This window comes from Solea solea, chromosome 7 (genome assembly GCF_958295425.1).
Source record: "Solea solea chromosome 7, fSolSol10.1, whole genome shotgun sequence".
Classification (NCBI taxonomy): Eukaryota; Metazoa; Chordata; class Actinopteri; order Pleuronectiformes; family Soleidae; genus Solea; species Solea solea.
In genome coordinates, this window is record NC_081140.1 from 22,262,713 (window position 1) to 22,277,295 (window position 14,583).

The 14,583-nt window shown below is 40.2% G+C and overlaps 1 protein-coding gene across 13 annotated transcripts in view; it reads left to right on the forward strand.

Moving 5' to 3' along the window:
- tenm4 (teneurin transmembrane protein 4) overlaps positions 1-14,583 on the forward strand; it is a 171,693-nt gene that overhangs the window by 40,305 nt on the left and 116,805 nt on the right. For all 13 annotated transcript variants that reach the window (XM_058634905.1, XM_058634906.1, XM_058634908.1 and 10 more), the window contains exons 2-3: positions 762-1,048; positions 3,190-3,462. In XM_058634905.1, coding sequence (XP_058490888.1) covers positions 826-1,048; positions 3,190-3,462 — 496 coding nt within the window. In that variant the 5' untranslated portion in view covers positions 762-825. The remainder of the gene's footprint in view (positions 1-761; positions 1,049-3,189; positions 3,463-14,583) is intronic.

Here is a 14,583-nt window from a genome sequence, read left to right on the forward strand (position 1 = left end):
TGAAATACGAGAAATGATGCGTCCTTTAACGCATTTAAATCATGCATCTTTATTTGATGACTCAATAGAGTGTCCTTCAAGGCAAGAAATTAAATGCAGCAGATGGCCGAACGCTAGAATCTCTATTGATCCGATGCTTGGTGTGCTATTTGACATTTGTAGTTTCACGTTACAGATTTCAATCATCGCTGCTGAGTCAGGGTGGTGCCGAGATGTGTTTGGCTCCTCAGTTTTCAGCCGGCGATGATTTGTAACATATAAACAACACATTTCATGGAAGGACATCTGCCACTTCTACAGATGCTGGAGGCTCTGTATTTCTATACGGCACATAAAATGGGATATTTGTGGGGGGGACTTGCGCCGTAAACTTTATAGGTGCAAGATTTGTTGTGCCGTATTGTATTAAATCTAATCCTGGTGGTTCTTCATGCCTGCCTTTGCCAAGCCCGGCATACTCTGCTGCTGGGTAACATGCACTTACAATTTATTGATTTCCACACCGGCTTTGTATGTGTGTGTGGGTGTGTGTGTGTTTAACATGAACTAGCATTAAACGTGTGGAAATAATGGTTTGTCATGGTTGCAAGTGTTTAAACTAAACCGATTATCTTCATTTTGTTTTCAGTATGATTTTGGGTCGAAATAAAAGGAAAACAAGTGATGCATTCAAAATGGATTGTATTTAGAAATCATCTCTCGGTGAGGCATTTTTTCACACATCGTGTTTCTCTTCGTTTCTCTCCTTCTTCCCTCTGCAGAAGTGCTCAAACTGAACTGGCATCGTAACCCACATTTGATGTTGAAAATAGCACGGAGGAAGCCATGGAAGTGAAGGAACGCCGACCCTACCGCTCGCTCACTGCCCGGCAGGACACGGAGCGCCGCTACACCAGCTCCTCAGCAGACAGTGAGGATGGAAAACCCAACACCAAATCCTACAGCTCCAGCGAAACACTCAAGGCCTTCGATCACGACTCGAGGATGGCCTACGGGAGCCGTGTTAAAGAAATGGTTCATCACGAAGTGGACGAGTTCAGCCGGCAAGGTTAGTCTTATCTGTGCCAATATTAGGAAATCCGGGGCTATTCTATAGATAGTAATTGTCATTGATATCGCTATTATTCATCTACAAGAACATTAGCAGTGCAAAGTGGCATGAAAATGCCAGTTGTTAGTTAGTAGGGCACATTACCCCCTCCTTCTCAACGTATGCATCAGTGCATTTTTATTAAAGAGCCTCTTGGTAATTTACATTCAGCCACCGTAGAGGTCACTCTGGATACTTTGACTATTAACAGAGAGGCCCAGGGGCTGAACTTAACACTGACAGTGTTGTTTTTGCATGGGACACATGTAAATCTGCACCGTAAATCTGACCGTTCACATATGCTATCGATTGTCAGAGCTCAAACATTAAAGCTTTGAAGCACAGAATTGCACTAGTTGGTTTGAGACATGATTTCATAAAGTTAAAGACTGCCTGAACAAATACAGTTTCTGCAGTAAAGACTGCCAACAGTTCCTTGTTCTGTTTGGCGTGCGATGAATTAATTAGCATATTTTAGCGCGTTATGTTTTAACCGCGTTAATCTAATTTTACTCTAACTCTTACGCCCGCGAGGCCAGGCAAAAATAATAAGCCTTCTGTGTAAGAGGGAGTTTGCTTACCACCCAAGCAGCTAAACGTTTAGCCTACCACGTCAATGCAAAGCACCCAGTCGCTAGTGCAGCCACAGCTAACGTTAGCAGGAAAGACGTTAGCAATTTAGCGGGCCATAAAAAAAGCTCTTCGCCAAACTTAACTGGACGAGAACACCCCGCGTACGAGCAAGTCTGTGACCGACTACTTTATAGACCCTTTCAAGAGCTACGTCACAGAGAAATGTTCGCACACAGTTTGGGGTCAGAAAACACACTCGGAACTAGTACTTGTAGAAGTAGTAGTACGAGTACAAGTTAGTACAAGTAGAAGTGGAAATAGTCGACAGGCTACTAGGCTTGGAATGTTTGTATACAATGAAAGGGTCTATATCAGTGGTCACCAACGTGGTGCCCGCGGGCACCTGGTAGCCCGCGAGCAGCCAACAAGGTGCCCGCGGGCTCATTTCACTTCACCTCACTTGTATGTATCCATATGATCACTGAGTAAAATGTCCTTGATATTGTTTATAAAAACTGTGATAATCATTAGGAGTAAGCACTGGAATTAATGTGTATGCAATTGAATGCATAATATTTATCATTTAAATGGTAAACTGCATAAAATGTTAATATGGTAGCCCTCCATATTATTCTCTAACCTTCAGGTAGCTCTCGGTCTCAAAAAGGTTGGTGACCCCTGGTCTATATGGACTTGATGTTTTATTTTATTTGTATTTTCTAATTATTTGGAGTTTGACAAAAAGAACACAGTGGAATTTAAAAATGACTTCAAAAAGCCACTTGTTTTGTTATATATCAATCTTTTGATCTGTCTTGATAATGAATTTAAATGAAAATACATCAAGTTAAGGGCTTAACTTAAGGAGCCATTTCAAATGCTGTTATTTTACCCATCAAGAAAATAACAGGCTCTGTCAACAATCTCTGAAAATCTAAACAGGTCAGTCACTCAGTTATGACTCATACATAATAAGCATCACTGGCACAAAATACAAACCCTGGGTCAGATGTGATGTATAATGTACAGTAACATCCTAAATTACAGCCAAGGCAAATTGCTCATTGTGTTGTTTTTGCGTTGCAAATTGCCCCGACACACATATGATATGCAATCCAGTCATTTCTTTAATTATATGCATGAATGACCTTTTATGGTGGATAAAGTTATGAAGCGCATTGCTCTTTTATTTAAATTAAACAAATCCTACCGAGGCTTTGAAATCATCATGGTCTGCTTTACCAGAGCGCGGCTTTTTAGAGATAATTCTGAGAATTAAAGGGAGAGAAAATTGAAAAGACAGATATCTTAATTTTCAAATGCACCCTTAATCTTGTGTGTCTGGGTTTTAAATACTAAATGCACCAGCGTCTTCAAGTAACTTCACTTTTAAAAGATTACCGCACCTCTCAGGGCTGGGATATTGCTGTTGTCTTATTCTGCTATGAATACAGTTCATTATGTTAACTGATGCAGTTAGTGGCAGGTTTAATTCCCTGAGCCGTGCATTTATTGCCTTGCCACAGGAACAGACTTCTCCCTTCGAGACCTCGGCTTTGGAGAGGCCCTCCCGTCGCATGTAGCCACGTACAGGACTGACCTTGGGCTGCAACACCGCGACTACTCGGTCAGTGTGGGCTCGGACGCCGACACGGAGACAGACGGCATCATGTCGCCCGAGCACGCCGTCAGACTTTGGGGTCGTAGCAACACCAAGTCCGGCCGCAGCTCATGCCTCTCCAGCCGGGCCAACTCCAACCTAACTCTCACCGACACTGAGCACGAGAACACAGAAAATGGTAGGCACTTTTTTTTCCTCAATTAAATTCTCGTTTCTTTGCAAAGTGGATTTTTGATTCTGGTGTGGAAGTGAAACACATGTGTGAATTTGTATTTTGAGGCAGAGACACACACATACACAGGCAATGAATGATCACTCTGTTTTTTTGGATTTGTTACGTTTGTGACTTTCCTGTCTGCGTCCATTTCCAGCCTCTGTCTGACTCCGCTGAATTTGACTTTTTGACATGTTTAAAAGACAATTACCGTTGTTATAGTACAACCAGGTGCTTGGCTTATGCCTCTGCTGTAAATAATTTCCAGATCATTTTCTCCTCGCTTTTATTTTCGTTGGAGTGTGTTGATCACCGTGGACTGTGATACAGGATGGCCTGGCAGGTTTCATTTGATGACACCAGTGCCAGGAAGTGGGGGAGCCATATGTTCTGAATTTATCTCTCTGTGGCTTGGTTTTTCTAAGTGGCCCCCAGGGGTCTGATGAGCCTGTGTGCTCGTCGGGGTCAGATAATATGTAAATATGAGGCATGTCAAGTGCCAGAAAAAGGCCAGGAGATAATCGCCGTTCTGCCGAAGATGCAGTGCACTTATTCAGGTTGTAGATTAGCATACCATGGAGTAATGATATTAAAGAATTCTGTTTGGAACAGAAATACCATTTGGATCCTCAGCTCAGTCCCCAGGCGCTTATTTGTCTTGCTTATTTTGCTTTTGGAGTATAGTCACTGCATTTTGGAGGCTGCACCTGGCAGACAGGTTTCCCTTTACTAACGCAGCCCCCCTTTATGTCCCCAGTGGCAGCTCCTCTCTGTATTTGTTTACCTAAATCTCTGCCATTTTTTATCAACACGGAGGTATCGCGTTGTAAATTGTAAGTTCCGCGTTCACATTATGCATACATTACACTTCAGAGGTAGAGGACCTCATCAAGGATCTAGCAGCAAAATTCTAATTGCCCCTTGAGCAGCCTTGCAGAGAACCTTGTGAATAGTTTTGCATTTCAGAGTGTGTCACATTATGTATTGGCTCCTTATTATAACTGACAGAAACGACTCTTGGAAATGGAATCCATTTGCCCGATATGACTCAGGCAGAGAACGTGGCATCCCTTTTTGCTTGATCATCTGCGATGCCAGGAGACGTGAATTTGGCTGCATTGTACATAATTAAAGAGAATCTCCATGGATGGCTGTTCAGGGGTTGTGCTCGGAGCAGCCGTAGCTGCAGCATCACGCTGCATCTGTGAGGCCCAATCAAGATTCTAAGTAGCTTTTTATTCCACTCACCGAAGCAGAAAGAGCACTTGTATTCAGTGTTTAATTCAGTAATGCCTGATAACATACAATTTATATATGGCAAGTTAATTAAAATCCATCGAGCAGACTTGCTTGTGTGTGTGTGTGTGTGTGTGTGTGTGGTGTAATCTCTTTGAATCAACAAACCATTTACTCTGCGTTAATGTATTCACGCTGCTGGGCAGTTCTCCCCCTTTTCTCATGTGACTTACTTGACCCCGGGTTTAATGCATGCAAATAAGCAATAGTGATTTCACTGCAATTTTTTGAAGCTCAGCTGACTCCCCGGCATTGCTTACTGTATATACATACTGTATTTTTATTCCAGATGTGATGAGATGATAACTTAAGCTGCTAATTACTTACCGCAAAAGCAATTATGCTCAGGACCAATTATGTCTTAGTTGTGATTGATCAATAATTTCAATGCAACGCTTTTATTATCATGTAAATCAAATGATTTGAGAAAGAGCCGGACTTTGGCTCCACCTCGTAGCTCGGTTTCTGACCTTGAAATTTGAGCGTTGATGGGAGACTAGCACTTTATAGTTTGGCTTACTTGCAGCCCTTACTTACCTTTAGCTCTTGTCTGTACCCAAATGTTTTAATGCACTTATTGTAAGTCGCTTTGGATAAAAGCGTCTGCCAAATGACATGTAATGTAATGAGACGTCGACCAATCGCAGGGCAGTTCATGGAGAGACGGCACCTCCTATTGGCTGTTCTACTAAGCAGCTGCGTGGCGTAACAACTGCCCATGCTGCAAAGCAACTTTTAAACAACGTATGCAAATATAGATGAGATGAAGGGCTTGCATCTGCCCCTGGTCAATCTGGTGGGGGAGGGGCTTAAGCCAGAGGACTGCAATCCCAAAATTGTTGCATTCAACGACCTTCTTGTGAAACTCGACTATCACCAATTTTCCCAGAGACCCCACTCCACTGCAGCTTTAATGAGTATGCGCTTGTATCGTGTCAGCATTTACAGATGGATTTGTGCACATGTGTATGGGTTAGGATTAATAATGCAGTATTTACAGATATGTGTGTGTGTGTGTGTGTGCGCGTGCATCCTACCCATGCTGCCTTTAGTCCAGAGGGGGCCCCTTAAGGATACTTCCAGCAGCCAGCGACTGCTGAGTCACTGCACATCCTACGGAGGCTGGAACAGCACGGAGGCTGGAACAGCACGGAGGCTGGACCGATATGCTTTGTTTGTGAGAGGGCCGCTGTTTTGGAATTTTGGCCCGTTAAAGCTTATCCAGATGTGTGCTCTAATCTCGAGTAACCCCCCCCATCCCCCACTGTTATGTCCATGCTATTACATTTCTGTCACTATGAGAACCAGCAGTGGAGATCGCCACAAAAACCCGCTGGGTGACTCGTGTTATTCATTACTTCTATAACCTGTGCAGCAAAGTAATGCGACAAAGGACAAATGCAGTTCCTTTTGATAGCAAAATGCTTGTGTGCCTGACACTGATATTTTTGGACAGACACTATGTTATCATCAGGGGCCGGTTAGTTTGTGTACTAACTGTCCTTTGCTCCATCCTCCTGGGTGTTCTCTCTCTCTCTCTCTCTCTCTCTACATAGTGCAAACAATGCAAAGCTGAGCACCGGCATGTGAGACCGAATCCTGACATGTTTGTGATCACAGACAATTGTGGCTCAGCCAACAAGAGAACAGACAACCTTTGAGTGGCTTGTTGCCTGCTGTGTCTGTTGCTGCTTTCATGTAGAAAGGTTTTGTGCACAGGACATCATGAATCAAGAGCTTTCAGAAAATGTACAGTTAACATGTAGATGTCACTTTCTGCTCAGGACATCCATTATTATCCGTATTATTATAGTTGTGTCAGTGAATTGCAAAGCTATGTATTTCCACTGTGTGATATTTAGTTTTTGCAGTCAATTTTTGTTTTAAAATGATTTCCTTGTTATTCAAATCCTGGTGGTTGTAGGCGTTGCTTCAAGGCAGCTCCTCTAGGAACCTCACTGAGACTTTTTTTTTGTGAAAACTGCCTCCACGAGCTCGGAGCTATCAGTTTGATTTACTGCAGCGTGCGAGGAGAACAGGCTTTCTGTCCAGATCTCCACACTCTTGTGCAGTCGGTAAATTTAACTCAAATTTTACATCAGGTTTGTTTAAAATTTCATTTGAGCTCTGCGCCTCAACTGCCGGTTCTCCGTCATGCACAACAAGACCACAATATACTGACTTCAGCGTAGAAACACTGCAAACTTCTATGTGTCACAGTAATAACGTGGTGTATATGTATACAGTGGTGTGATGGACTCAGATCCTCTCGTGCTTTAAAAGTGCCCCATAAAATCTTAAAAAACCTGATTCAGAAATTTCTTACAGCTATCCTGAGGGATGATGCAAGGATTGGTGCGATGGCTCCTCGTTTTTAGTGTCCGCTGCGCTGCTGCACTGAAAAAGAGGTTTTATGACAGCATAAAGGGAACGGCGTTAAAGTAGACCCGAGCTAATGAACATACAAATGACAATGTCATGTTTTATTTTGAGGAGGGGAGCCATTTAATACCATAAACCCAAAGAGGAGTGTTTGCAGGGAACATAATTGTATTTAAAAAGTATTTGATATGCAAACATTTGCAGTCAAATTTGCAGCTTTTTCCTCGTTATCCACAGTTTTTCTTCTCTAGTAAAAAAAGTAAGAGAGCAACAGAAGAATTCTCAGGCTACACCACTGAGTAATGATTTGAAATAGCAAGTGCAAAAGAAAAAACCCGGACTGGAAGATGAATGATGGTTGAGTTTTTTTTAATTCAATTCTGTTTTTTGTTTTGCATGATTAAACACGAGTCATCAATCAGCATTTTTTACCTTCAAAGCGCCTAGTGGCTAATGTGCTGATGTGATCGTGCTTTTAGCCGGGGTGAGAGCAATATTTATTGATGTAGACCTGTCAGATGAAAAGTGGCCAGTCCTTTCATCAGGGTTTAACATGCACAGGCCCATTTGCTGCACTTTTATACAGATTTGTTTACAGCTATGGAGAGAAGAGATTGGAGATAAGAAGTGGGATTTCTGTATTGAGAAACAAATGTCATTATTTAATTCAGATTGTTAAGTTTTTAGTTTTTATTTTACGCATTTCTAATTGCATCTCATTAATACTTGTTTTATCTCGGGATGGGATTCTGTATCGGTCAGTATCGGTATCGGTACAATACTGGTCAAAATCACTGGATCGGAGATCAGACAGATAAAAATTTAGAATCTGATACAGTCCAAAAATCCTATATATCGTATGCTTCACTATGCACACACTGTAAAAATATAAATAAATATCGGCAAAAGCATTTTAGCTGAGTCATGTTTTGGCTGTTTATTATATTTTAATATTTGTTACACTGTTGGAGAATATTTCTTTGAAATGACTCGGCACAAATGGGTTGTTAACAGCTTTAAAGGTCATAAATGACTGTATCGGAATTATATCAGTTTCGGTAGGTTTTGATTCTTCTTCTACAGCTTATTCTACTGCATGTATATTAACAATAGAAGCAACTGAAAGAGATGCAACATTGTGACAAAAGTCTTATTTTAATGTTTTAGAAATCTTTCAATTGTTATTGTTATTTATTTGGCAAATAACAAAATGAATTTACCTTTTTATACCCTAATTTGAGCCGGCTCACTGGGCTTTTTCTCTGAGAAGTCAGAAGTGAATCAGGCGTAACATTCAACCATTAAAACTAAATAAAGTAAATAACTATAATTTGACATCTTAACGAAGAAATAATTTGATGTAATCCAATTTGAATATCCATGCATTTTGGTTAAAGAGCTTCTACAGACTTACCATATTTACCCATGCTGTTTTTTTGAGGTGCAGCTGTGGCTTTGGCGGCTGGTCTAATACATTTGTTAAGCACTGTAATCATTGCCTTAAACATGAGATCATTAAATATTTATTCCTCTTTTATATACAGCACCTTAATCACAACCATAGGTTGTGCTGAGAAATACTAAATGAGCAGAATAAATAGCAAAAGACAGAAGAATTAAGACAATAAATAAAGTCAGCTATCAAACTTAATTTGTATTGAAAGCTAGTGGGTTGAAACTGCAAACACTTGTTAAACAATAAGATGTCAAATCAGAGGTAAAGCAATCAAAACAATATATTATCCCAGTGTGTTTGCACAGTAATCATCTGCTATATTGCTATTGATGAAAATTTGAACAACTATTGTTCGTGAATTGTTCTCCAAGCTCTTAAAAGCTCCCGAACGCTCGGCGCGTGCTTCACTGTGACAATGATTTATTCCCCCGCTGCCTTTATCAAATGGTTTTGGGAAGAGTTTAAGACTCGGAAGAAACTTTGAGTTGTTAAAAGGTGGAGGGTAAAAGCTGCAGGGCGGCTCTCACTTAATAAATCTTTGAACATAACATGAGCCCTGCATGAGGGACAGGTGTTTGTTGTCGAAAACGTGTCGCAGCGCCAGAAGGCTGAAGGGCTTTGAAAAGCAAATCTCTGGCGGATTTGAGCTTGAGATGGGTTATATATCAACCTGTCCCCTAACCATGTTGATCGGGAAGTACCAAAGGGAATTTTGTTCTGTTTTATAGCCCGAGACATTTTTCCTCTTGCATAGAAAAGCTACTACTTACAGCTTGAGGGCGAGAGGTCACCGTAATTATCACGACTACTCTGAATGTATTAATTATTGATTACATCTTCTATTTTTTTTCCACTAGAACACTGAGCCGGGCAAATTAAAAAATGTGACTTTTCAGGAGTCATAGGAATGAAGTGTTGCAGTCGTCAATACAGACGCTGACTTTTATACTGTCCTGAGGAGAATGAGCACAGACACTTCCTGTATAGGAGAGCAGGGTTTGCAGCATGTGTTGTAATAGGTGACATCCATTTTTACATGAATTAGAACAAGTCATTTTTGGCACTCCCACCAATTAGTGAAAGTGATAGTGAAGGAGCAATAGAGGATTGAACAAGCAACCTTCCACATACGAGCCCAATTCCTTTCCTCTTGGCCATGGGCTGCCCACAATGTACATGAATATAGAAAACTTCTGACATTTATTCTAATAATGTTTTGTTTCTAATTAGTTTGTTAGTTAAGTATATATACATATGTACACACATATATATATATATATATATATATATATATATATATATATGTATATGTACATATGTATGTATATATATATGAGATGTATACAGCAGCAGCAGCATTTGGTGGTATTGTGATTTTATTTTAAACAAATGTCGTATAAAAAATGTATAGTGTGGCACGGAGCTATCGTGAAAACGAATTACCGTAGAATGAAACGACAAGCATTTGTTATTGAGGTGACTCGACTTGAACATTTTATGAAACGGTGTCAAGTGATGACAGTGATGTCGTTATAAAAACTGTATGTTGTCAGTACTTCCCGTAACAAAAACTGTAATTTGCTCGCGAGAAAAGATATCTGCAGTCGCGTGGCACACACGCAGGATTATTGAAATGATGAAGACAGTATTGCCTCATTTTTGCACACATCCTTTGTTATTCATTACAAAATAAAAGTGTTGTGATCCCAGAAATAATTACAGCATGTACACACGACACAGAATTTAGTGATTATCGGTTTTCTCACAAGGAAAAAAAAAAATCTGATCTGTTTTGTTATCCTGATGCATCATTGCCTTCCGGGCTTACGTGACAGACACGGCTGTGATCATTTGCTGTGGGGGACATTGTTCGCTGTGATACGACATTCTGTATTTTCGCTGCAATCCACATCGAGCACAACATGGAAGCTTGCTCTGAAATGGCCTCAGACATCTTAGCCGCAGAATATCAGGGAAAAAAAAAAAGATGCTTCAAAGAAATCACTAGTGGCTTCAGTGCACAGTCGTGGTTATTTCCACCCCCAGTATTTCTTGTGAAGTTATTTATTTGTTTACTTTTTTGGCAGAGCCTCCGCTCAGATCATGGATTAGTCGAAATATTCTCTGGCTCATTTGCAGGCTAATTTGCTGGGTGTTAGAGGCCCTTGTGGACAGTTTTGGGCTGTTATCTGTGGAGTTGCATACCCACTCCCTGCCAGTACCTCTGACAGTCTAAACCAACAGCCCATCAGGGCCCGTCTTAGAACCAAGACTCAGGGCCTCGTTGCAGCTCACAGCCCCACATGGAGCCGGATGAGCCCTCCTCAGAGGAGGAGAATCATCCTAACCTAGCCTCACAACTTCTGTCCCTCTCTTAGCAATATCCATTTTTAACATACAGTCAATTATCTATGCTCATGTTATATTTATGGTTCAGGGAACACTTTCCCTGCTCAGCAGTACACTAATTTAATATTCTGGATCTGCTTGAGCACATATACTGACCTTATTATGCAGATATTGGCCGGGGTAAACCAACATTTTTTCTTTTTATTAGTTGTGGAAAAATGGAGGATGGGCCTGGGAATATCTCATGATACGATACATCCTACGGTAACTAATGATAATTATATTAGTAGAATTATTGATACTCGATACAAATGTGATGTATTGCAAGATAATTGTACAACTATACATGAAGATATCCGTCTACCTTGAGAACATGAAACATCTCAAAAAAACGTAAAGTGCAGTATTTGGAGGAGGTTTAATTATTTTCATCACCCTTTGCCATTATTCTGCTGTTCACCTTTAAGTAATTAAGCAAAAATTGTCAGGATGATGTTATATCCCCTTGTGAATTATTTGACTTCCACTTATATATTGTTCATTATAAGCAATACTTTTATTTTCCTTTATAGTTTTGTTGGCTCTGTGTGATTCAAACTGAAAATCATGCAGCGCGCTTAAATGCAAGGTTAGGATTCACACACACATACATAGACAGACACACAAAGGCTTGTGCAGGACAGCTCAGGTTCTTTCTGGATTATTTTTCTCCCAATAGAGAAAGTAGCTCGCTGCAGTTAAATTCCACTGCCTGTGCTTGTTGAAGAAAATAGCTCAGGACATAAGCTTTATTCTCCCCCCCCCCCCTCCCTCTACCTTTAGAGGTTCCCCTAAAGTACTACTGTCACATTGGAAACATTAGTCTTATCTCAGCTGTATAAATTGCTGGCTTCCGCAGCAGGTCACACACACCAGAGCTGCATTCTCTCCGTCTCCAATCCTCGATGCTTGCACTGTGCGAATAATCAAATTTTGGCAAAGAGACACTTTAGGCTATCGGGGAAAAATTTAAGCCGACTTATTACTAGCTGAGCACTATTAGTGGTTTAGAGCAGGTTGGATGATGTTGAACGTTTTCAGCATTTTATTCAGAGTCGGTCTGAAATATAGTCCAGGGAAGACAAACATTTTTGTTTTTCCCCACTGAGCTCAGGAATAGATGACAGGCAACCCGAGGCAGTTGTTTTTTAAAATGTCACTGTGGACAAGTTAATTCACGAGAAAGAAAATGAGACTTCTGTCAGTCTGCCGCCTTATAAATACACTCAAATCTCTACAGAAGGATAATAAAGTTCTGCTTTTTGATGAATCTGAAAAGAGAGGATCAAAGAGTGCACTTTTTTTTTCCTTAAAATTGTACAGTGTGAAACATTTAGTAGGGATTATTGAAAGAAAATGAATAAACTACCTCCAGGTAAGTTTTGTTAAGTATAGAATTGCTTTTAATAAGGCTTGTTATATATTGACTTTACTTTTGTGTTATGAGGGCTGCCACCGTACACCTCCATATTTTTACAACAGCCCAGATAGATAAACCACTCTGGTGTTTGTTGTTTTGAGGCGGAAGCTTTCACGCAAACTAATGCAAACGAAAAACAACATTCATTCTGATATATGAAGGCCGTTGTAGTTCCCTGACACGCATGGGAAAGCTGCTCCGTTTGTGGCTGTTAGTCTCAATAAGACGTCGAGCTTTGTATGAGAATAGACTGCAGGCGTTCGCCTAGACTCTAATGTATGGGATCTTTACACAGATCGCAACGGAGAGACGATTTTTTGTCGCCCAATCAGCTGACTGTCGTGGGTGGAGCCTCCCTAACCGTACCATTTAACTATGGTACACCAAAGAATGAACCGGATGTGGCTGGTTATTTTGGTACAAATCCTAATGGAAATGCAAAAATGCCATGTTATTATTATTATTATTATTATTATCGATTATATCAATAATTTATTCAATTTATAAAGCACTTTATATTTGGAAACAAGTTTTAAAATGCTAAACAAGCAGATTTAAACACAAGCATAAAAACACACTTTAGACTAAGAACATGAAGACTGGACGACTACGAGTTTTCCAACGCGTATGAATTTAAAAGTCAGTCTTCACAAAAGTTAGCTTGAAAAGAAGTCCATAAATGTCAAAAAAAAAAAAAAACACACATCAAATGTGTTATATTCTCTGGTTGTGTATGTGTTAATGGAAAGTTCACATCACACTGATTTTTGTTCAGGTGTTAGTGATGTGATGAAATAAAAACAAGGTGAGACGTCTTGATGGACAGCTGAGACTGGATCGTGATTGGTCGAAACTGTGGCTCCGCTCCACAATCACTACTGTGTCGTCTGGCTCCACATAATGTCAAATTAAAAGTATAGTTTACTGTGTAAAATACCAGTGGATGGATTATGAAAACTCACAACTGTACAGTGACTCAATAGTGGGTGATAAAACAAGTTAGGCTAAGATTTTTTATTTTATTCTAATGTATTTATCACACTCTCTGAGTTCTTTACTACAGCGCGGGCACTCTGAATACACAGGACAATAAAGCAGAGGTATTACATGAGTGCAAACAAAAGGCACTAAATGCACTGTTTCAACTGTTTCACTAAAATTAAATGTGCAAAAAAAAAAGAAATGAAAAAGGAAAGCAGCTCTCATTTTGCTCGTGCTGTGCACATCAAAGAGAAATGTCAGAGCAGAGTGTATGTTTCATCATGAGATACTTTTAACAGCATTCGTGAAGAAAATAGTACAATCGTTATGAAGGAGAGTTGATAATACAGAGTGTGTTTAACAAAGGACTGGAAATAGATCAGATCAATTAGTTATTGGCCTCGTTCTCGGTCATGCAGATCAACTCAGGACATTGTGAGTTTCTTTTTACACAGCTCTGGTAATAGAAAGTTTAAAGTAAGGATTCGTGAAAAGTTACAATCCTATCTTATCGAAAAAAAAAAAAAAATGTTATTTGCTAATGAGTGAAAAAACATTTTTTGAAATCCACACTCTGATTTTACAATAAGCCCGACAGAGAAGCGCGAAGGATTAATTGTGACATCTGTGTCGTTGCTGTTATATCTCCTGTTGCTAGGACTCCTAACTCAGGCAGCGCCGTTGCTATTCATCGCCTCGGTGGAAATTATGAATTGAAATTGGCTCGTCTCGTTTTTTTTTGGCCAAAGCCTCAACAATTGCCCTCTGGAAAAGGTGTCTTCTTTCTGCCTGTGTTACAATTCACTATTGCCAATGCCACAGTGCGTTGTTGATATGCATCTAATTGATAGTAGTAGTGGATCAAAATGAGCACTTTCACCATATATGACTTTATTATGTCATAGTATATTTGCCTTATTGCCGACTTGAGTTCTACCACATTGTAAATTATATAAGTACTTAGAAACACCCGCTTCTTGACATCGTTTATTTTAAATAGCCTTTTGAACTGTCATGTACGCAGTGGGAGCTGGGAGGCACACACGCAAATCAATTCTTAAACACTGACAAAGTGTCTGAAATGAAAAGCAGGGGGCTTTTATGTACTCCGGAGAGCGTGATGAGGGAAGGGAATGATGTTTTGACAGAGGTGTTCTCCCTT